The 24,023-nt window shown below is 39.4% G+C and overlaps 2 protein-coding genes across 6 annotated transcripts in view; one reads left to right on the forward strand and one right to left on the reverse strand.

The window, feature by feature from the left end:
* ATXN7 (ataxin 7) overlaps positions 1-4,757 on the reverse strand; it is a 132,381-nt gene extending 127,624 nt beyond the window's left edge. Inside the window, exon 1 of one of the 2 annotated variants that reach the window (XM_065933349.1) lies at positions 4,671-4,757. The gene's annotated coding sequence lies outside the window, so the exon portion shown is untranslated. Of the gene's footprint in view, positions 1-3,860; positions 3,985-4,670 lie in introns of those variants that run through there. The other variant, XM_065933348.1, reaches the window with a different exon arrangement.
* Positions 4,122-23,906, forward strand: THOC7 (THO complex subunit 7). Of its 4 annotated transcripts, XM_065933356.1 has the most exons (9): positions 4,965-5,038; positions 15,549-15,576; positions 18,410-18,527; positions 19,260-19,387; positions 19,669-19,755; positions 21,334-21,391; positions 22,278-22,344; positions 22,425-22,494; positions 23,107-23,906. In XM_065933356.1, the coding sequence occupies exons 4-9, from the start codon at positions 19,279-19,281 to the stop codon at positions 23,172-23,174; spliced, it is 459 nt and encodes a 152-aa protein (XP_065789428.1). In that variant the 5' UTR covers positions 4,965-5,038; positions 15,549-15,576; positions 18,410-18,527; positions 19,260-19,278; the 3' UTR covers positions 23,175-23,906. The 4 variants fall into 4 exon arrangements, with proteins under 4 accessions (XP_065789427.1, XP_065789426.1, XP_065789428.1 ...); XM_065933355.1 differs by lacking the exons at positions 4,965-5,038; positions 15,549-15,576 and adding an exon at positions 4,122-4,263; XM_065933354.1 differs by lacking the exon at positions 15,549-15,576 and having other exon boundaries at positions 4,885-5,038.
* Positions 23,907-24,023: the final 117 nt, after the last annotated feature.

The raw sequence follows: 24,023 nt of genomic DNA on the forward strand, positions 1-24,023 counted from the left end.
GAAAAGAGTCAAGAGAGAAAAAAGGCAAAAACTAGAAGAAGCAACTCTCAGAGCTTCAGGGCCGGCCAGACGAAATTACACACAGACGTATACATCTAAATGCTCAGAACACACCAATCCTGGAGCTAGTCTCCAGGGGTTAGAACACAAGAGGAATCTCTGGGTGCTTCATTTAACCAAACATCATGCAGGGGAGGGTGGGGCAGGCCTCCTACAGGTAAGGGTGTCACCTAAGCAGCCTGAGGGCCTAGTATCAATTACTTCCCCTCCAGGGCACAGTCTGCTCTTTTGCAGCGAAAGCCCACTCATTGGAAAAGACCCTGATACTAGGAAAGATTGAGGGCTGGAAAAGGGGGTGACAGAGAATGAAATGGTTGTAAAGTGTCACAGACTCAACAGACATGAGGTGGAGAGAACTCCAGGAGATGGTGAGGGACAGGGAAACCTGGCATGCTGCAGTCCATGGGGTGGCGAAGAGTCAGATACAACTTAGCAACTGAACAACAACCAGGGCAGAGAAAGGGTGACAGGAACTTGAGGCTTAAGACAGCTCCAAAAGCACTGATTCTCGTCAAAACCATCACACAAGACAGGGCTTAATCATCAATTTCTACAGAAAACTGGGCAAGGTGAGAACTTTTTAGCAATAAATAATTTACTGATGAATACAATGTGTGTGCTAAGGAGGGAAGGCCACACAGGGTAACTAATAACAACTAACCTACTGGAGTCTCTTGCTAATGAGGCCAATGGGGGCAGGAGATAAAGCCTCCATGTCAAAAGTACTAAATTCTTGAGAAAGCAAATGGCAGGGGGTAGAGCTGCCTGGTGACGCCACAAAACTACAGGACTTACAGGTCTAACAGTCTTCTAGGCAAGGGGTCAGGAGACTGTGGCCCATGTACAGGTCAAATCCAGCCTCTGCCTGTACATGCCATGAGCCACTGCCAGTACACAACATATTTAAGCGGTTGAAAAAATTTAAAAATATTTCATGGCATATAAAAATTAAACGAAATTCAAACATCAGTGTCCACAAAGTTTTACCGGAACACAGTCATGCCCACTCATTTTTTTTCTGTGGCTGCTTCCTCCATGAACTGATGGAGGCAGTAGGTGTGACAGGCACCCAGGTGGCCAGCAACATCTTGTCTCATCCTTTACAGAAAGTTTGTTGATCTCTGTTCTAGGCCATAAAGTCCAGTTGCTTTCAAATGGTTCACAGCTCTGAACATTGGTGCACACCTGTTAGTTTGGCTGAGACATAACCAGGATTTAGGAATAACCTGCCAGCCTAACAGACAATGCAACCCCATTGTTAACAACAGCAGACAGGTCTAATAGGTCCTACAGATGCAGAGGTAACTGCCCACAGGAACCAGAAAGATGTGCAAGGCTTTCCTGAGTTGAAAGTAGGATGGTCCCAGAAGGTTTATGTGGGAATGAGTATGATTAAAGATTTTCTTTTTGAATGAATGTATTAGCTACCTCTTATAGATGAGAAGAAAACCATCCTCAAAATGGCTACCACCTTCGAGCACTTACTAGGAGCCTAGGACTGAGCAAAGCCTTTTGCTTTTATTATCTCACTGAATGGTCATCTTCTCTAGACTCAGAGAGGCTGGTTGGCTCAGGAAATGCGGATCAAATCCAGGTTCCACTCTAAAGCCTGTGTTTCCAACCACTCTCCAACTTGAAAGCCCAGGACAAAAAATGCTCACCAGGACTAAATGAGAGGAAAAGGGAACGACCACAGAAACAGTGGAAGCAAGTTCCTTTTTATGTCATTGAGCATTTTATTCACCCGCCTCCATAATACTCTCTTCCATCAATGTTTAAAGAAAAAAATACAATTCATTTCTTCCAAAATCTTTGCTTGAGAGCAGTAAGAGAGTGGGGCTGAATGAACCACTCTCCCCAGGAGTTGGTTGTCGAGCTCAAGCCTCTGCTTATCCACCATTCATCTATTCAGTCTAAATGTTTAAACATAATTTAAAACAGCCACAACGCACCCAGGACTAGCACTGTCAAGACCTTTCTGCGGTGCATGGTTTATCAATCGACAGACAACACTTTGCTGTGGGGACAAAATGGCAGCGCTTTTGTACCTCTAAGACCACATGACTAGGCTAAAGACAACTTAAAAGGCAAGTATTAAGCAGAAAGATCTACTTTTTTCTTATTTTTTCTCTTAATTCTTCTAACTCCCATTTTACTTAATAAAAACACGTATCTATAATTAGGGGGCTCAGTCTCTCTCTTATAAAACAAGTCTAGCCCCCTCCTCAGAAAAACACACACACACACACACAAGTTTAGGTCACAACTCTAGGGGGTTCAGGAATATCTTGAAGCCCATTCATGACCCCTTGAGATTCACAGACCCCAGGATAATCCTTGCTCTGAAAGCAAAACACAGGATTGCCTATTTTACAGGATCAGGGTACAGACCACATAGCTAGCTCTCTCATCATCTTTTAGAGTTTCAGAGGCTAATATTAAATAAATACTCAAAGAAACTTTCTTAACTAGACTCTCATACTCTCAAAAAAACGAACCTAATAACTCGAGTAAAGCCCCAAACCTAAAGCCATATATGTTCAAAGTCCATTTCAGTTTTGTTAGAGTTTAAAATCTACAATCTTTCTGTTCATGGAGATTTTCCTAGGAAAGGAAGAAATGTTAGTATGGACTAGAGCTTGAGTGTCTTTGACTTTAGCATTCATGAATATGTTAATTTGCAATAAACTGTATAAAAGAAGACCACTTGTAAGATTTATTAAAAGATGTTCTCTCACTATATATAAGATGAAGAAAAGTTGATTAAAATAATTCTTAAATGTTTAACACAAAAGATCTGTGTCAATGCAATTGCCAATTAAGTTAAAAAATCTGCTTCTTCAGCCTCATGAAGTTCAAAAAGGCTTAAGCACCACCACCTGAGACAAGAATGTTCAGGAATGTTTAGTTTCAGGTATACCTCAAACTTTAAAGTCTTTCCATCTTTCTTGGTCTGATTGATTCAGAAAATTTCTGACACTGCCCAACAAAATACACAAGGAACTTAGTAAGTGTTTGGTCAGGACTCCATCTGTGACTGAAGGATACACTGACTCCTGAAAATTTAACTTACAGGAGGCAGAGACACTTTCCCATAAACAGCAGTTAAGGTTACTTCAAGTCACTAGATACTGTTTCCAAATCAGTGTTATGACGATAAGGCCAAATAATAAGTAACTCAAAAAGAACATCATTTCACCGCTGGACAGTTACTTTTTAAACAATGATTACCGCCAAAATGCCACCTGAGACAGACAAGTAATTGATGCCTGAAATTTACAATGTGTAGCACTTAATATTTAAAGTAATTCCCCTTTTGGTTAGTGTCTTCTCTCCTTCTAAGCCAAGAAAATGAACGAACTCATGCACAGTCAGAATTTATGCTAGCATTAGTTTAAAGCCAGGAGAGATCTCGCAGTGTGGGGGAGAGCAAGTTATACCTCAAAATATTCACTCAAGGTAACTTGCTTCCTTTTTTTTTTTTTTGGCCTTTGTGTTAAAAGTCACAGGTGCTAACTTTTTAGAGCACTGTTGATGAGCATTATTGAAGTTTTTACTTCATATATGAGAATAAAATTTTATGCATACTGATTTCTAGCTAGAGGTGATACACCCTTCACTGTCACATATTTGCATGTACAGCTCTTCCTCTCAGAAACAGAGAAAACCAGGAGAAAGAACTCAATTTGACTAAGGAAACTGAAACAACCAAATCCGTCTTCCATAAGAGCTTCATCCCGAAGAAGCAGGGTACTTGGGAGGGAGAAGAAATATTGGAAAATAACTCAATAATATCAAACCTGGATTGAAAACTCAGACCCGCTTCTTGGGGCTCACTGAATCCACCCCAGTGGAGATGAAATCAGCCGGACTGCTGCCCGTTTCCTCTCGCCCCTCACCATCGAAATGTTGCCATTTGCGAGAAGCTCATCGAAGTTGAATCAAAGTGACTTTTGGGAAGAGATGCCAGTATCTCCGGCAGTGTGCTCCGGAAATGTGTAACTACACGCTAGTCAACGTTTCTCATTGAGCACCTCCCTCTCCCTTCACTTTCGACTTCCCCTTAAGATGGGGACAGTTTTTGAAAATCTGAGAGAGAGAAATAAATAAGAGCATCCCGTCCCGGTCGCCGGCGGGGATTCCGGCGGCCGGGGAGGAAGGCGGGCACCCCGCACCGCGGCGCTGAGCGAACTCCACCCGCAGGTCGCTAAGTTTCTCGGTCCCTGTTTTCCGGCCCCCGCCCGAGCCCCGAGGGGAAGGGGGCGGCCGTCCGGGCCGGATCCGCGCCACCTGGAACCCGGGCCTTTTTAGCTCGAGGACCGCGCCCCGCGCGAGTGCCCGCGTGCGAGACCCGCCCAAGCGCGCGTGGGCGCTAAAGTTCACGGGGACCCCCCGCGAGGCGCCCCCTCTGTGCCCCGCATCCCCCGACTCCCGGGCTCAACCCGGGCCGGGCGCCCCCTCTCCCCGCGCCGCCCCCGAGAGCAAGCCCACCCCCAGCGGCGACAGAGGGAATGGGGCGGCGGGGGCCGGGACCGCCGTCCCCTAGGAAGCGCTGAGGGTTCGGACCCCGCGTGGCTCCAGCCGCCCCGGCGGCGCCCGGACGAGCTCACCTGGCGTCTGGCGGCGGCCTCCGGGGCGGCCTCTGGGCGTGGGCCGGGCGGGGGCGGCAGGGGGCGGGGGCCAGGCTGCGGGCGCCGGGGTTGCACCGGGGCCGCCGCCGCCCGCCTGGCCTCGCCCCACAAGCGCTGGCCGTGGCCGCCCCCGGGGAGTGCGGGGAGCGCGGGTCCCGCGGCGGCGGCGGCGGCGGCGGCGCGGCGCGGCTCAGGCGGCGGAGCGGGCGGCCGCGGGCGCCGCCGCCTCCTCCTCCATGGCTGTTTACCCGGCTGCATTGTGGGAGTTTGACCTCCGCCGCCGCCAACCGCCGCCTCAGCTTGCGCCGCCGCCGCCGCCGCGCACGCCATGGGAGCCGTGACTGACGGTGAGGCCCGCTCGCCGCCGCCCCGGCCCTCTCCACGGAGCCGCGCGGCCTTCCCGGCCCCCGCCGCCGCCTCCCTCGAGACCCCCGGCCTCCCCCGCCGCTTCCGGGAGCCCCTCGGCTTCCCGGATCGGGTCCCTCGGAGACCCGGCCTTTCCCGGCCGCTTCCCCCGAGCTCTTCAGCCTCTCCCCGGAGCCTCCCTCCCTGTCCCCCGCTCGGAGCCCCTCGGGCTCCCCGGCCGGCTCTCCCGAGATCGCGCGGGGCGTGGGGCGGGTGCGCCGGGAGGATCGTCTGGGGGCCGCGAGCACACGTGGGGGCCTGAGCAGGCTGGCAGCCAGCGATGCGCGGGTGGGTGGTACCCGGAAGGGGTCCAGGCTCTCGGAGGATGTGGTGAGGGAGCACTGGGTGGGGGCGCCGGGGTCCGAGGGGCGGCGAAGGGGAGGAAGGGCTGGAGGCCTTGCCGTTGGGAGTCTGGAGGACCTAAGGAGGGGCTGGAAGAGACTGCGAACTCCGAGGAGGTGGCCGGGGGTGGGGGTGGCGGGTGGAGAGCGCGCCAGGTTGGAAAGCTGAGAGAGGTCTCCGGACAGCGGTGCAGGGGTGTCGGTGTACAGAGGGTGACACCTGCAAAGTGTCTGGGAAGGTCCCCTAGACGGTGGATCGCACGGAGGCCTGAGAGCTAGCCCTGGATTGGGGGTAGGGAGAGGGAACTGGGGATAATATCAAAAAAGAGTGGATGTGGACGGAGTGTTTGGAAGACAGCCAGGGACTGTGCCTGGGAGATTCAGAAGAGCCAGCAGAGGGATGGGACCACCTCGGGAGATCCATGGAAGACTCATTTGTGTGTGCATGTCTTGGGAAGGGCGGTTTGTCCCCTGGGATGGAGTAGGGAGGGAGAGGTAGGGGCTGAGTTTCTGGCAAGTTGTGAGGTCAGTTTAGGAAGGTGGACCCATGTAAGGAGGGGTCCAAGAGGTAGTCTACAAAGAGCAGAATAGAGTGACACCTTGGGGAAGGTGGACAGGCATAAGCATGATGGGCAACTGGAGGGAGAACCTAAAAAGCTATCCGGTTAGGGAGTGAAGAAGTCTGTTGACATTTGGGAAGGGGAGGTCTAGGGGCACTGGGTCTGTTTGAAGAGTGGCCAATGGATGCCTATAGAGAGGCCATTTCTGAAAAGTTGGAGGTAGACAAGGTCTCCACATGAAAGGACCAGGCCATGGGCAGAAGAATAACAGGCCCAAGTTTTGTGACCATGACAGGGATTAGTTAGGTGGAGGCTCTTCAAGGTCCAGTTAAAGCTTAGCTTCACTCCAGTTAATTTTTTTCAGTAGGTATGTATCCCATGTGGACTAAGTCTTGGGATTATAGCCCTGGCCAACAGGCAAGACCTCTTCTCTGAGGTCACAGTCTGGTGGGAAAGACACATGAGATAATAAGTTTTCATGGTGGAAAATGTTACTACAAAGGAAGTAGAAGGTTGGGAATTGTAGAAGCACATAACAAAGATTGTTTATCCATTCTCAGAGATCAGAATACCTCCCTGAAACAGTTACTCTTAATCTCATTTTTGAAGGATTAGTAGATGTATTAATTGTTGGACTGGTATTCCAGGTGGAGAACCACTTGTGCACAGGTCACAAAGTTTTGGAAAACTCAAAGATGATAAGCATTGGCTAGAAGTTAGAAAGTTACGAGCCAGACATTTTTATGGTTATCGGACACCATTAAAAGATTTTAGCATTGGTGTGATGTCATCAGATGGCATGAAAAACAACCACCACACTCTACTCTGAATAATAATGAAGGGAAGGGAAAGTGAGGCATTAAGTAACTGGCCTCTCTCCTTTCTAACATCTATAGCATATTGATAGTATGCCAAGCGTGTTCTAATTACCATCCCCACTTTTCAGATGACACTGGAGTACAAGGAGGTTAACTTAACCCTGGGTTGCACAGGTAGCAAGTTCTAGAACCTGAGCTCAAAGCCAAAGGACCAGCTGCCATGGTTCCTAGAGAGAAAGGATGGGGACTAAGACCAAGAGGAATGGCAGAGAAGCAGACAGGTGGCAAAGAAACCGATGAGGTCGAATGTCAGGAGATTGAGTGGATGTGAGGGGAAGGGCCAAGGATTATTCCAGGTTTCTGATAGGAGTGACTATGTGCTTATTAGTGCGACGACTCTATTCATCGAGGTAGAGAACAGCAAAGGAGAGAGGTTTTGTCAGCGGGAGGTGAAGAGGAAGATGAGTTCTAATACACTGATCGCAGTCAAGTGCCCACTACATCCAAATAAACCATCAGAATCCCCACTCTGCCATTCATAAGCAGTCTGACCTTGTGCAGGTTAATTAACCTCTTTGAGCCTCAGTTTCATTCCTTGTAAATGGGGATAATAAAATCTACTTCATAGGCTGGTTTTGAGAATTAGACACAGCAAAACTTGTTTTGCACTGAGGCCGATACACAGTAATGTCCAGTAAATACTGTTAAATGTCAGAGTTCGTTTACTTACCTCTCCTCCACTTTCCTTTGATGAGGACTGTGCCTTCCCCCATTCTTTATCTCTGCAGATTTACCTTTTCTGCCTGGTGACTGTCCATTTATTCTTCAGGACCCATATCAAATATTCTCCTCTGCTCTTTTCGAAAACCAGTTGATCTTTCACCTGTTAACCACATTATCTTCTTATATTTCCGCTATACCCCTCAATATACTTAATTTACTTACATGGTGTGTTCCAGAAAATATTTAAAGCAGCTAATTATAATGAGAAAACATTAAAATAAATGGATGATAGGTCTTCCCTGGCAGTCAGGTGGTTAAAGTTCCACACTTCCAATGCAGCGGGCACAGGACCGATCCCTGGTTGGGGAACTAAGATCCCACATGCCTCACACTTGAAAGTGATCGGAGAGTTTCAGGTGGTCATCTTTTGAATCATTCCGGGTTTCTGTATAGAGAATGAGTTGTAGGAAGGCAAGAATGGAAGCAGGGAGGCCAAGGAGAAGTGGTCCAAGTGAGAAACCATGTGGGCTCTGATTAGGATGATGGCAGTGGGGAAGATGAGGAGTGGCTGGCCTCCACATCCTCAGCCTCCTGAAGGGCTCTTGGAGAAGTTCCAGTACCTGATTCTGGAGACTTGAGGAGGGCGAATGTCCTCTTGCCAATCCGAGTGCCTGGGCAGGTGCTGTGCTTTCATGTAATGCTTACATCTGGGTTTGCCTATCCAACTGAACTGGGAGCTCTTGGAGGAGAAACTCTTTATATCCTGTGCAAGGACACAATGGTTAATTGGAGGAGTAATCTGCCCTCCTTTAAGGGAAGGAGAGAGGCTATATTGTTATCTACAGATACTGAACTTAGATGGCATCACCAACTCAATGAACATGAATTGGAGTGAGCTCTGGGACATTGAAGAACAGGGAAGCCTGGCGTGCTGCTGCCACCGGGTTGCAAAGAGCTGGACACGACTTAGTGACTGAACGGCACCAACTCAACTATAAATGTTATCCCTAGAAGCATCATCTTTGCATGGACAAGCGGAGGTCCTGGGAAGTTAGTGGCTTATTGTCACAAAGCTAGTTATTGGCAAAGCCATTCTCTCTCCTTCCTTGTTGCCACCCCAGCATTTTGGCTGACTGAAAAACAGTTTAGATGTTGTCACTGTTAATTTAAACTATGTTCACAGTTTGTATTTTGTATGTTAATTAAAAGGGTGTTAAACAGTGTTAGTACCCTGATAGAAGGCTTTTCAGAAGCACTTTTTGCAGTACAGAGAACATTAGGTATATGTCTTGATCTGCCAGAGCAACAGATGGATGATGAGAAGGGCAGTAGGGAGCGGGATGTGGCTGTACACTACGTTTAATAGAGCTTGTTGGTTTTGACAGTGTTGCTTTTTTTTTTAATTAGAAAGTATAATGTATGGATAATATGCCTGTTAAAACTTGAAATAATGGTTTTTAACATGCCTGTGAACAACATGACAGAATAATGGAATGCCACCATGACTTCCTAATAATGTAATTGTGGATATTTTCCTCTAACTACAGAGATGACACTTTTCATCTGTAAAAGGAAGATAATAATACATACTTCATTGACTTTTTCCACGTATGAAGTGTGATTAACATATGTAAAGCACTTCAAAGTTGAGTGACCATTTAATTGATTGTCCAAACCAGGACACTTTTCAGAGTGAAAGGAAGCAGGAGGTATGGTCATCAAATAGGAGTATACAAACACTGTGTCTGCTGCTGTTCCGATTTCAGTTGTTGATCCAATGTTAATTACACATTTGTAGCCAAAGGGTTTGTTTGACTTTTTTTTTTCCCCCACAAGTACCAATGGATTTGCCCACTTTGTTCTCTCATCTGTGGTCCCAGCACAGGGGTTACTGAAGCAGTTCAAATATTAAATAATATTTCTTTAGCCAAGATAAAAGGCATCTCAGTGTGTCATTGGAGTTTCAACCTTGACTTGATTAGGGTCATACTCTAAACATTTAAATAAATATAGAGAAAAACCAGAGACGGTGAGGGACAGGGAAGCCTGGCATGCTGCAGTCCATGGGGTCGCAAAGAGTTGGACACAACTTGGCGACAGAACAGCAACAACAGAGAAAAATGAAGGACCTCAACATTAATTTTTCTGCTTTCCTTTTTTAATTTTTAATGTAATTTTGGTTTTTGTCATTTACTTTGGTATCAGCAATTTATTTAGACTGGGCCTAAGTGTCTCCGGAGAGATCCCTGTTTACATGGATGAATCAAAACACCTTACTCTTTTCCACCTGACTTTTTTGTGTCTTAACATTGGTGGCCTTAATAGTTGTTTTAATGATTTTAAGCTTCTTGAAAGGAGGGGCTCAGTATTATTTTACCAGGAGGAATGCAACACAGTGGGATATTAGTAATTCAGCTTAATAATCCATAAGCCATGGTGACCTAGTGATGAACGTAACAGGAATTTGCACACACGTTGTTTTGACATGGCCTTAGTCCCTCCTCTTGTTAATAGGTCAAGTCAAACCAGTTTTCTTTTTTGTTGTTAACACGTCACAGATTTACTAAAGAACACTGGTGAGAATTTTCAATACAGAAAAAATGAAGAAAAATACCTCAAAGTGACTAGTAAGTTCTCTATCCAAATAACAACTCAGTACTGCGAGGCAGAAAAGTGGTACATGTCAGGAAATTCAGGAAGAAATGCCCCAAGGGACAGTGAAAACCTTCCCTTCTTCACCTTCCACAGCTTAGCCCAGTCCCCAGCGGCAGTTTCTATAAGGTGTTTTTTGTGTACCCTTCCAGAATGATTATCAAATGCCATCAAAGGTAAAAAGCACCTTCTCTGGTGTCAGACTCCTGAGTGTGAGTCCCAACTCCACTCCTACTTCTTATGGCATTTAATTTGCACAAGTAACTTCTAGTCCCTTCATTGTAAAATTGGGGTAATAATATCCACTCTACTGGGCTCTTGTGAGACTAAATGAGCATATTGTAAGCATTATATTTATATATGTGTGTGTGTGTGTGTCTCTTGTGAGACTAAATGAGAATATTGTTAGCATTATATATATGTGTGTGTATGTGTGTGTGTGTATGTTAGTTAGTGTACCAGTATGCGTATGTAAAGTTTTACACAAATATTTACATGCTGTTCTGAACTATACTTCCATAATTAATGACACATCTTTGAGTTCTTTCTAATACCTTTTGGGGCTCCTCCTACCTTATTCTTTTGTGGTATTCTAGTTTTTTAATCAATTCTCTTCTAAATGTTTTTTGTTATTTTCCTTTTTTTTTTTTTAACTTTTATAAATAGTATGACAGTGGAGATATTTGCATAGTTATTTTTGTACACAGTGGGAATCACTTCTAGAAGACAGGTCAAAAGTATCTGTATTTTTAATACAGAGTGCTACATTGGTTTCCTAGTAGCCAGCTGTTTTTTCCTCTGTAATCTTATCTCCAGTATCCCTTTCTGTAATTTTCCATTTGGATCCAGAGTGTTTAGGAGCACTGAGAAAAAGCCAGTGGTTCATTTGTGTACTTTTCAGAATATCTTGCTAAAGAACCTTTAGAAAGGAAATGCTGATCCTCACTGAGAAATCACAGAATTGCTATTTCTGAAAAGCAGGTGAGATTGGGAGCTGTGAGGTCTAGCAGACTGGGAGGCACATTTGACAGCAGCTTAACCCTAGGAGGAAGTTACATGACAGGCTCTTAGCTTTTGTCAAGCCTTGACCTGTCCCTGAAGTAAGAGTTTTGGAACTTAGCCCACTATTATCTTCCAAATTGTCCTTCTCTTTCTTTTTTGAACATCTGCTCCAAGAGGCTATGAAAACTTGTTCTATAATCAAGGTTTTAATTGCCACTTTGAGGGAATAACAATTAGTTTGTGAAAGCAGTGTAAGTGTGGATTTATGAGAGATTGTCCTTTCCACACTAAAATGAGAAAACAACTGCGATGGCTGTCAGTCAACCAGAGACTTGGAAATGGAGAGTTGGTTTAATAACTGTAAAGGAGTCATTTCTTCCAGCCTGTTTATGAAAAGTTAGGTATTAAAATATAACCCTTTAAAATGGCTTTCTTGAGACCTATTTAGCATGTTAAGCAATTTTGTATTCTAGATAGAGGATGGCATATAAGATAGGCATATAAAAAATGCATCCCAGTTTTTCAAATAAATATTTGCTCATCATCATGCTTGTGTCATAACTGATTTGAAAGTGATTTTGAATGGCAGACATTTTATAGGGTATACTATGGTACCCATATAACTGAATCCAATAAGAAATCTTCATACAAGCCTAAAATCTGGTGGAAAGCCACCATTCTCAGAGCAGAATTAGGTATTTTGGGTTAAAGGCTTTTCCAAGGTGGTTTTGATCCTCGTACTCAGTAAAGAAAGTGATTGTGACAACTAAGGAATGATGTTGATAAAATCACTGAAATAATTTCTAAACCAACTTCACTATTTTTACAGGTAGACCAAGGGCCTCCTGACTTAATATTACTACTCAGATTGCTTACAGAGAGCTTCAAGCATGATAATAATTTATGAAGTCAATGCATATAGTAAACAGAACATGTTCAGGTGTGTCCAGTCTAGAGCTAATTGATGAGGTACAATTAAAAATAATGCTCGTGTCATACATGCCAGGAACCATCAGCAGCTGGCCATCTTTAAAAGAGCAGAGAAATTTCAGACAGGCAACTTACCCTGTTAATTTGTTGCTGTTGGAGCTGTGCTCTGTACTATATTTATTATTATATATAGTATATATTGGAATATATTATATAATTATATATTTTAAAATATATATTAATAATGTAAATAATATATGATTATATTAACATATATTAAGTATAATTAATATTATACTTAATATAATATATACAATATATTATATATAATTATATATAACATATAATATAAAAATATATAAAATTATATATTATATATTATTTTATATATAAAATATATAATCTGCAACATAAAATATATATTTATAATATATATTATATAATATAAACTATTATATACATAAATATATTTATTATATAAACATATTTATATTTATAAATATATAAATAATATATAATATATAAATATATTTATATAATATTTTAATTATTTGTATAAATGATATTTTAATATTGTATATAATATATTATATTATTGTATATTATGTTATATATAATTATTAATATATAATTATAAATATATAAATATATAAAATAAATTTAATATTTTAATTTATATTAAATTTATTAAGTTATAAATTATATTTATTTATTAAATTATATATAAATTATATAAATTTAATGTTTTAATTTATATATTTAAATAAATATAAAAATATAAATAATTATATAACTATTAATTATAATATAATTTATATTTATGTAATATTTTAATTATTTATATGAATATTATATTTTTATATTGTATTTAATATATTATTGTATATTATGTTATATTTATATGTGATATTTATAATATATAATATAAACTATATATTATATATTTAAATAATATATAATAAATATATAAGTATATATTTTAATTATTTATATAAATATTATATTTTATATTGTATATATTAATATATTGTATATTATGTTATATTAATATAAATATGTATTATATACTATTATATATATATATATATATAGTTTCAGTCCTCCTCATCCCCACAGACATCCCACAGACATAGGCAGCAACTACCTATGCTGTTTAAGCTAGGAATACAATGACCTTATAGCTTGAAGCTTGAGACAAGCAAATTTGTGATAAATCATAACTATGCAGAATTTCTATGCGTCTTATATAACTATATCAGTATATAGATGTATCTATAGATATAGCTCCAGCATTTATTCACTGTTTCACATTACTTTGGGAATTAAATTTAACATGAAGATAAGAAAAACTTTGCTTTTTTCTTTTTTGTTTTCCTATAGTGAACAGGCACTTGTATACTTTTATTTCCATAAAGTTTCACAGCAGTCCTATGAAGTGGATTGTTGTATTCCCATTTTTACAGATGAAGCTAAAAGTCACGCACACAAAGTAAATACTGCGGACTAACCAGAACACTGGCCCCAGCTTTTGACTTGGGGTCTTGCTGTGAAGAAATGCTCCGTAGACGAAAGGGATCAGGCGCAAGCAGGAGAAAGACCTTGAGGGCTGCATAGCATGTCCCCTGTGCTGCAGAACGGGTCAGCCTGCCCTGCTCGTGCCAGCCAGTTGGTCCTGGCTCCTGCCTTTTCCTAACCAAGTCTCTGTTGAGCCCTTGTCTGCCTTCCAGGACCTGTGACTCTGATCTCTGCTTTAATTCACACCCTTTTTGCTCCTTCGGTGGGCATATGCTTTGGGAGCCTCCTAACTAGCCTCCCAGCCTGTGGGCGCTTCACAGTTGCACCTCATTTTGTACACTTGATCCTCTTAGAAAGTCCCATCACAAATCTCCAGCAACTCCAACTTGTTGCCTGCCAACAGGATCTGAGTTTGCCAGTGTGGCATTCACTACTCTGGACTTGCACAATCTGACCTCTGACTGCCTGTATGTGCTTGGGTCTTGACATCGGTCTCCAGGCCCCCAGACTTCCTAGTGTCCTAGAAGAGTGCTTACATCCCAGACCCAGCCTTGTAATCCCCACCTCTGCCTTAGCTCACAGCTTTCTCCCTGCCTGTTGCAGGTGAGGTGGGGAGAGACACGATTTTAGGTTGCTTTCTTTCTTTTCCTTCCTCCACTTTTGTTGAAGTATAATTGATACACTAAGAACTACATGTGTTGTGTATAATTGGATGCAGTTGTGTGCTGTGCTTAGCCAACTCAGTCGTGTCCGACTCTTTGCAACCTTATGGACTGTAGCCCACCAGGCTCCTCTGTCCATGGGGATTCTCCAGGCAAGAATACTGGAGTGGGTTGCCATGCCCTTCTGCAGGGGGTCTTCCTGACCCAGGAATAGAACTGGGGTCTCCTGCATTGCAGGTGGATTCTTTACCAGCTGAGCTATCAGATACCAACACCTATGATACCATCACCACAGTCATAGCTTTCTTTTTGCAAACATCAGCTAACACATTTTGACTACTATATGGTTCAAAAATGAAGTAATATAAGACATATTTTCAAAAATATAAGACATATGGTTCAAAAATCAAGTAATATAAGACATCATCCAGCCTGTCCTCCAGCTACCCAACTTACCCTGCTTGATTCTTTGGTAACTCCTTATAGTAGTTTCTTGTATATCATTCCGGTATATCTATGTGAACAGCAACACATATGAATATACTTATTTCCCTACTTTTATCTGAAAAGAAACATGCCATAAATAGGATTCTTCACGTTGCTCTTTTAACAAGTTGTATGAAGTGGTCTTCCTTCCCATATACACAGTTTTCCTCATTCTTTGTTTTTTATAACTTTGTATTATTTTATCATATTCTTATACCAAAATTTATATATCTTAATCTGCTGCCGATAAGCATGTCATATTGCATACGGGCAAGTATAACTAGGATTTGGGGGGGGTCAAAGAATACATGTTTGAAATTTCCATAGATACTGTTAAAATGCCTTTTAGCTCTTCCTTTTTTTGACCAATGTTGGTCAAATATCAGAAGAGCAGCTTTAGGGACTTCCCTGGTGGTCTAGTGGTTAAGACTCCATGCTTCCAGGGAATGGGTTCAGTCCCTGGTCAGGTAACTAAGATCCCACAAATCAAGGGGGAGGGCCAAAAAAAGGGGGAAAAAAGCAGTTTAAAATCCTCTTCCCCTGTTCCCCCCCAAGCTAAAGGAAGCTCTCCTCTTCATCTCCTGCTATGTGTCGGTATCACTTACTTAACAATCTCAGCCTCTGTGTGTGTGCATTCATACTGTGTGTTATGGCTCCAGCTAGAGTGAAGGAACTCATGCCTTTACTTCATGTCCTCGAGAGGTTAGTCTGGCACCTCTGGACACTGCTGCTCATTGATCAGATATTCATGTCTTTTGTCCAGGAAGAGAAATCTCTGCTATGGACCTAAGGTAAGATGGTTCCATGTTAGTCCTTGTTAGTGTTTTACTGAGACAAAGCTATTTGGAGGGCAGATGTTCCCAGGCAGGCACCACAAGTCCAATTTTAAAATATTTATTGAGCATCAGAAATGTAAAGACACAGTATGAGAGACTGGAGAGGAAACAGAGTGAACAGGACATAGGATGGGCCCTGATGAACCTTTCCCCCAAGTTTATTTGGCCTGTATAATGCTTTAAACATTTTTCAAAAATTTTTGTAATTGGGATATTACATACATAGGTAAACAAGTACACAGATTAAGTACACAGCTGAAAAGATCACTCAGTGTTCTGGAAACGTTTTCAGTTAGTCACCAAACTTTAAAAATCCCTTGAAAAACCAGATCTGGTAATAAGCTCTCGCTTTAGGTACTCAATCCTCAATTTCCCTACTCCCTCTTTCCTACATTCGTTTACATTTGAAATCCACCGTCCTCTATAAAGGAGGGTCCCTAGTTATCTGGGAGGAAGATGGGGTCTCTTGGGGGCTTGAAAGAGTAGAGGTAGGAAGATCAAAAATAAACTAAATAGCATAAATTGACCACTGGACTGCTCACCCACTGAACGTTTACTTTTAACAAAGTTAAAACATGATTGTGACTTTATAAAAAAAATCAGTTTCATTTTTTGAATTTTAATCTCTGCCAGGACTGTGTTTTGCCTCAGTCTCCTCAAATAACATTATTGGTGGTTAAAAGAGGAAACCATTAGTTTATATCTTTCAGTGTAAAATCAAAACACTTGATGAATCCGTAGCTTGAGCTGTCACAGCCATGACTCTGAGAACAAAACCCAATTCTAAACATGTTTATCTGATGTTATTACAGAATAGATTTTTAAACTGGGGAAAAAAAAAACTGGAGCCATCTGCCTTCCAAAGTTTATCTCCCCTGCACCTGCACTCAAAAATACTTCTGCCTACATACAGGAACTATTGTTTTAAGATTTTGCTGTTGATTCATCATGCAGGTTCTCTAGGAATTATTCACACTTTAGAAATTATTTTTTAAATGCCTGCATATGGTTTAAAAAAAAAAGACAATCCTATAAAATCATAAAAATTAAATCTCATCCTCTGTAGTACCTCTTATCAGAAATAGCCACTTTTACCAGTTTCTTATGAATCCTTCCAAAGATATTTGAAGACATAAACACACGTGTGATGGGCACATACATACACAGATGGCCTCCTTGTTTTCTACACAAATAGCAGCAAACTATGTGCTTCTCTGCACCTGTGTTATTTTCATTTTACTTAACACATCTAAGGAGATTTTTATGATATTAATATATACATCCACACTATTTTTTGGCTGAATCTTACTACCTCTTTTTAAAAACATGAGATTCAGCAATTATCAGTTTGTGTTTGTATGTCTGTTTCTTTATTGGCCCCTTTTGAGGCATGTGGGGTCTTAGTCCTCCAACCAGGAACCGAACCCACGCCCCCTACAATGGTAGCATGGAATCTTAACCACTGGGCCGCTGGGGAAGTCCCTGCATATTATTACACTTAACAACTCCTTTATATTTAGCCAGTCTCTTCCTGGTGAATGTTTAGGTTTACCATCTTCCTGGGTCGGGAAGATCCCCTGGAGAAGGAAATGGCAACCCACTCCAGTATTCTTGCCTGGGAAATCCCATGGACGGAGGAGCCTGGTGGGCTACAGTCCATGGGGTCGCAAAGAGTCGGACACGACTGAGCAACTTCACTTCACTCGCTACAAGCAGCACTCTTAAGAACAATCCTTTTACTTTTATCTTTGTGCATGGGTGCACATGCATCTATAGGATGATTTGCTAGAACTGGACTAAAGGGGTCAAAAAGGTATACGCATTTGGAATATTATCTGATTGTCCAGCTGCCTTGCAAAGAGCACACCACTTACATTCTATCAGTGTATGTAAGTGTGATTTCTCAACACACTTACCATCACTTATTATCAGGTCTTTGATCTTTACCAGTCTGAAAGATGGAGTGATATCTTATTGTGGTTTCAATTTGCACATCTCTTGTTATGATCCAGCATTATCTTGTCCATGAAGAACACTAGCTCAGGGCTGCCAAGCAAGCCCACTGGGGCCCTACATGTTACTCAGCATTGTCATCTGCATTGCTTTTCTATTCCTTTTTCTCTTTTTCTTTTCCTTGGAGCAAAAGGGAGACAGACATTTAAAGAAAAAAAAAAAAAGGAAGTCCTCAGGAGGAAAGAAACATTACAGATTGAATTACTAAATCACACCCCCCAAAAAATTCCTTTTTCTCTGACACATCTCATTCTCTTTTTCTAGTCTCCCACTGTGTCTTTAAATCTTTTCTCTCTGTTCCTTTTACCAGTACTTTACAGTACTCAACGACATGAATGCTTCAGGCTTTCTTCTGTCTGAACAGGTTTTGCCCAAAAAGTTTCTCCAAGAATTATTGACTTATTTCTCAGGTAGTACCTGAAGATTATTTTTACTCTATAGCCTGGCAATAAAATGTCAGTTCTGTGAGGGCAAGGCTTTTCCCTGCTATAACTCCAGCCCCTAAAACAGTGCCTGACATGAGACACTTAATAACTTTCCATATATATACATGGAAATTATATATGGAAATTACATTAAAACCTACCTTACCTAAAATTGACCATTTTAATTCTTTTAAGCACAGTATTTTATGTGCAGTTCAGTGGCATCAAGTACATTTACATTTCAGTAGTTTTCTTCTAGATAAATGAATGTGTAGTGGTGTTGCTTATTTGTCCCTGGAAGTAAACAGGAACCAGACAGTCATTTTAATTCACATTATTCTGTCCTCCAGACGAAGTCATACGGAAGCGTCTCCTAATCGATGGAGATGGTGCTGGTGATGATCGGAGAATTAATCTGCTGGTGAAAAGTTTCATTAAATGGTGCAACTCTGGATCTCAGGAAGAGGGGTATTTCATGTTGCTGCCGTTACTATACTAATGTCCTGGTGTGATTTTCTTTTTAGACCATACATATAGTGCTGTCAGTTTTTCATATTTTCACTTATTAACAGAGTCCAGAGTAGGTTTTTCCAGCCTTCCTTTCAGAGGCTGCTTTTATGTTTATTAAAATGTGCAGAAGGTGCAGTGATAAGAAATGAGGGTTAAATTCAGACCTATTACTTTTGTCCCTTTTAAAAGCAGATAAGTGTTTAGTAAGACAAAATACTTAAATGAAATTTTCTCTTCTTTTTAAAAGTACTAATCAAGTTGCTGCAAGGTTTTATATATTTGATAAATTTCTAACTTAAAGAGTTTTTTCATCATTTGAATTAGCTTTTCACATAGATAAATAATTATATAAAGTGAAAAAATTGAGAAGAGAATTGTGACAATAAAAACTATCTTAAAACATTTTTAAAAGGATATTAAGCAAAATTCAACAAATAGTTATTTGAATTAAACTTATATTGCTAACAACTACAGTCCCAGCTTTACGTTTGTAACTAATACAGTTTATAAATTCAAGTAAGCCACATTTGGAAAAAGAAAACCTAAGGGACAGATATTTCAAATTATTTTAAATAAAGCATATTCTCTCAGAACCTGGCATAATTTACTTATCAAAGGTGGGCCTGCATTATAATGATTCAGCTGGAAATCCACAAAATGTTTATTCTCTTTCTCTCTCTTTTATGTTAGATACAGCCAGTACCAACGTATGCTGAGCACACTGTCCCAATGTGAATTTTCAATGGGCAAAACTTTGCTGGTATATGATATGAATCTCAGAGAAATGGAAAATTATGAAAAAATTTACAAAGAGATAGGTAAGGAAACAAATTAATTGTTTCTGTAATTTTAATTTTTATGGGCTAAGGGAAACAATATTTACTAACATTTTTCTTTGGTTAGTGGTAAAATAATAACAACATTAATAGAAAGAATATATTCTAATATGATATACTTTGAGTTACAGCTGTGTTTTAAATGCCAGCATCTGTTTTATTAGCAAGGAAACTAAATTTAAAAACATATTTTAAAACTGAAAATGGAGATTATAAGTATCTTAAGATATATAAGTATCTTAAAAAAAAAACTTTTTATATAGAATGTAGCATTGCTGGAGCCCATGAAAAAATTGCAGAGTGCAAGAAGCAAATTCTTCAAGCAAAACGAATACGAAAAAACCGGCAAGGTAAGGGTTTTGTGGGATGTAGTGTGCAAATACTTCATTACTGACTAGTATTTTCATGCAGCTTTTAACATGGTGAGATGAAACCTCCAGCTAGAATCAACCTAAATTATAAAAAAGAATTAGGAGACAAACTTAATTCTTTAAAAACTATATTATTGTTTAAAATAGCAGAGAAGGAAGGCCATGGTTAAAAAAAATGTTGTTGGATTGTGTTGATTAAACAAGTATTTTTTTTAAGTATTCTATATATATATATATATATACACACACATTTTACTGTCCTCATACCCCTTTGCCTAACTAATGTTATACAAGTACTTTAGATTTAGGACTTTGTGTTTTGTGTGTGTTTAATGGAACTACATTAAAAAAAAAAAAAAAAGAAAGAATATAAGCCCAGTGACTTTTTTTATTAAGGACTATGCAAGCAAACATTTACAATCTGCCTGGATTTTATTAGAAAAGGAAGGTTAAAGTTTAGTTTTCTTCTCATCTCTTTTGATCTTTAATTAGAGTCTGCCTTATTTTAGTTCATATCAACTAGTTCAAAATAATTTTAATGGCAGAGGCATTGCTCCTCCTATAATGTAAGTTGAAAGGAAGATTAAAAATATAATGTAAAGTCACAACTGTGACATATACATGAAAGATATAGAAAATGTTAATAACTATTTTGGAGTTGTGGAGTTTTATCATTTAGATTTTGTTGTTGTTGTTTATATTGAATATGTATTATTTTGTAATCCAAAAATATTTTATTAAAAAGCACACTTATATTGAATTAATACACTGTCAACAAACAATTTTACTTTTTAAAGAGTTAATTAAGATGATGTTTATTTCCTTATTTTTAAAAGATGGTTTTTTAATTCAGTCTAAAATGTATGTGGTCAGGTTGCAGTGGCCAATTTAGAGCAGGATATACCAACTTATTTAAGAACTAATATCAATTGAAAAATCGTTAAAAAAAATTTTACAGTGTTTTGGTAGATTAATGAGGCTTTTAAGTAAATGCTGCCATATATCATTTCATAGGAAAAGTTAACAAGAGATACATGACTTATCTTGGAGGTCTTAGTGGAGCAGAAACAAAGTTCCTGAATTATAAATCATTAGATCTTTACCTTTGAAATGAGTGAGAAGTATAATTTCACATTGTCTAAGATTTGAAATTAATTGAAGGATACCGTGTTAATTAATTATAGATCACCTTTTTGGTCTTCGATTTGCTGGGCAAATAATAAGATTCTCTTATGTTCACAATCAGTCTACTTGATGAACAATAATGACTTAAGTTCACTTTCTGTTATGCTAGCCCCTTGTATTCTACCCAGGGATACGTAAATGGAAAGACAGAGTAGGAGCTAAAATCCTTGTTTGGAACATACTTGTGAAGTCATGACTTGTTGCAGTTATAATCGAATGAAAGAAAGCTGGCAATACTCCCCATATCCTTCAATGTTTCCACTTCTTTATCTACTAGGAAAATAATTAGGAGAGATTTGTGATGTTAGACATTTTGTTTTGATATTCAGGTTCAAAATATCTTATTTTGGCAAGTATTTTTGTATCTTTCAGAATATGATGCACTGGCAAAAGTGATCCAGCATCATCCAGACAGGCATGAGACATTAAAGTAAGTTTAGAGCTTTACTTTGAAAAGAACTAATGTTTATACATAAATGTTTACATACTAGTCTACACATTACATTTCTATGGGAATATATCATATGTTTCAAAAAGTAGGGGTCAACCTTAAAAATTACAGATTCTAATACCTCTTGATTAGATTTTTCCTTCTGCCAACCTTACTGCCTATAGTTCTAAAATAAATGCATGTATGTATCAATACAAAAACATAAATAGAATATGGTCTACTCATGTAGAATACTAAATAGGAGTTATAGAGAATTTGGAAATAAACACTTTCCAAACACCAATTTAAAAAATAATCAGTGAAAAGAAAAACAGAAGATATATATAATCAACTTTAAATTATTATTAAGTTTCCGAAATACATACAGAATAATAATCATTTATAAAAGTTAGAGCCCTCCAAATATTATATACTGATGCTGTATATTACTGAGATACAAATATATGCATAAAAAAGGATTGGTATAATATAAGGATTGCCTGAATGGATAGTAGAAGAGGGAAAAAGTCCTGGTTCAGAGGACTAGGGGTTAAAGTTCAAAGGGTTTTTAATTATTCTGCAATTTACCACATCTACCAAAAAAAATTTTTTTTGAATTATGACAAAATGTTAAAAGGGTTTGATATCCTATTGTCAAGTTTTCCTATACTTTAAAATTAATTATCTAAAATTTAATTTTAATGAAAATTAGTACATATTTAGAAGTTAAGGAATCACCCTTAGTTTTAAAAGTCTCATCTTAACGGAGGTTAGAACTCCTTATCCCTTATAATAAATACTATTATTTAGTAACTACAAAGTTAGATATTAATTATGAATTCTTTTCTCCCAATTAGCAAAATATAACAGTTTCATTTTTTTTCAGAGAACTAGAGGCTCTGGGAAAAGAATTAGAACATCTTTCACATATTAAAGAAAGTGTTGAAGATAAGGTATTTGCATGTGATGTGTCTTTGTGTTCTGTATTGGTCTATAGATCATTGTGTATTAATTTTTTTTCTTACTAACACAGCTGGAATTGAGAAGGAAACAGTTTCATGTTCTTCTTAGTACCATCCATGAACTTCAGCAAACACTGGAAAGTAAGTAGCATGACTGTAAAATGAATGTTCCTGTAGATTTTACTTTCTGAAGATTAATTTATTTGACTGCAGCAGGTCTTAGTTGTGGCATGCCAACTCTTAGTTGCATCATGAAGGATCTAGTTCCCTAACCAGGGATCAAACCTAGTTCCCCTGCATTGGGGGCACAGAGTCTTAGCCACTGGACCACCGGGGAAGTCCCTATGTAGATATTTTAATGACCAGAGGGAACTTTTTTAAATTGAAGTCTATCACATAAATTTTGCATTTTGATTCAACTAATGTGTGCTTAGTCACTCAGTCATGTCCGACTCTTTGCAGTCCCATAGACTGTAGCCCACCAGGCTCCCCTGTTCATCTAACCCTCCAGGCAAGAACACTGAAGTGGGCCGCCATTCCCTCCTCCAGGAGTTCAACTAATAACAACAACCAAAGCAGGACTTTTAAAAACCAAACACCCTTGTGTGGGTCAGCTGCAATCATAGGGTGCCATTTTGCCATTTTTGCTTTAAATATATTCACTTATAAAGCACAAAAATGTTTTCATATATTCATCAAACATACAGTTTAAGCAAATTTGATTAGAGTTTTATGTTTCTTTCTCAACTGCAGATGATGAAAAGCTCTCAGAGGTAGAAGAAGCTCAAGAAGCAAGCATGGAGACTGATCCTAAACCATAGACCAAGGAATCACTCTCCATTCCCAAGAATGTTGAAGTAGCAGTGTGATCTCAGTGTGTTTAGAATCTGTTGTGCTCTCGAGATATGTAAAGTTTTGGCAGTGAACTATTCTGCTTTTAAATGTAAATGCAGAGTTCATTCATATTTCTTCACACAAAGGAAGATGACTTCATTATGTATTTGTTTTTACTGAAATGTCTTTTTTGTATTTAAAAGGTGGGAAGCAACATCGAAAATAAATGTTGAATAAAATGTTTTCAAGCCAAATATGTTTGTGCTCATTGGCATTCTAGATAGTTTTTAATTGGTAACATTGATTTGCTTACAAAATAAATGGAAGATAGTGAGAAGGTGGCACTTCTGGGATGTACATGAGAAAATGAGTCAGTTTCTGGAAATTGTTACCACTTTTGAAAATGGAGACCATGAACAGGCTCTCAGGAGAGCTGTGAACTTGTGAAATTATGTACAGAATGTTTGTGGTGTATGCTTACTGTGAGAGAGGTTCTGTGATAAGAAGAATCACTGGGCTAAGAAGTAATTATAAGATGCAAAGAGACAATCAATATGTATTACTTTCTAGATCGCTGTCCTTAATACTTGAGATATATGGTTGGTGAATGTTTTGGTAAAACATTTTCTCTGTATTGTTTTCTTCTGTAGGAGTCATTTTCAAAAGTCTTGCAAGAAAGGATTTCATGATCTTTTTATAAATTTAAACTAAGTCTGAATCACATGTACTTTTCTTAAGGATTGAATTATATGTCTAATACTTACTAGGTTCCATACTTATCCATTCATTTTAGTTCAGAAACATGACACTTTGCATGAATCATACCTTAATAATGT

This window comes from Muntiacus reevesi, chromosome 4 (assembly GCF_963930625.1).
Source record: "Muntiacus reevesi chromosome 4, mMunRee1.1, whole genome shotgun sequence".
In the NCBI taxonomy this organism is placed as follows: domain Eukaryota; kingdom Metazoa; phylum Chordata; class Mammalia; order Artiodactyla; family Cervidae; genus Muntiacus; species Muntiacus reevesi.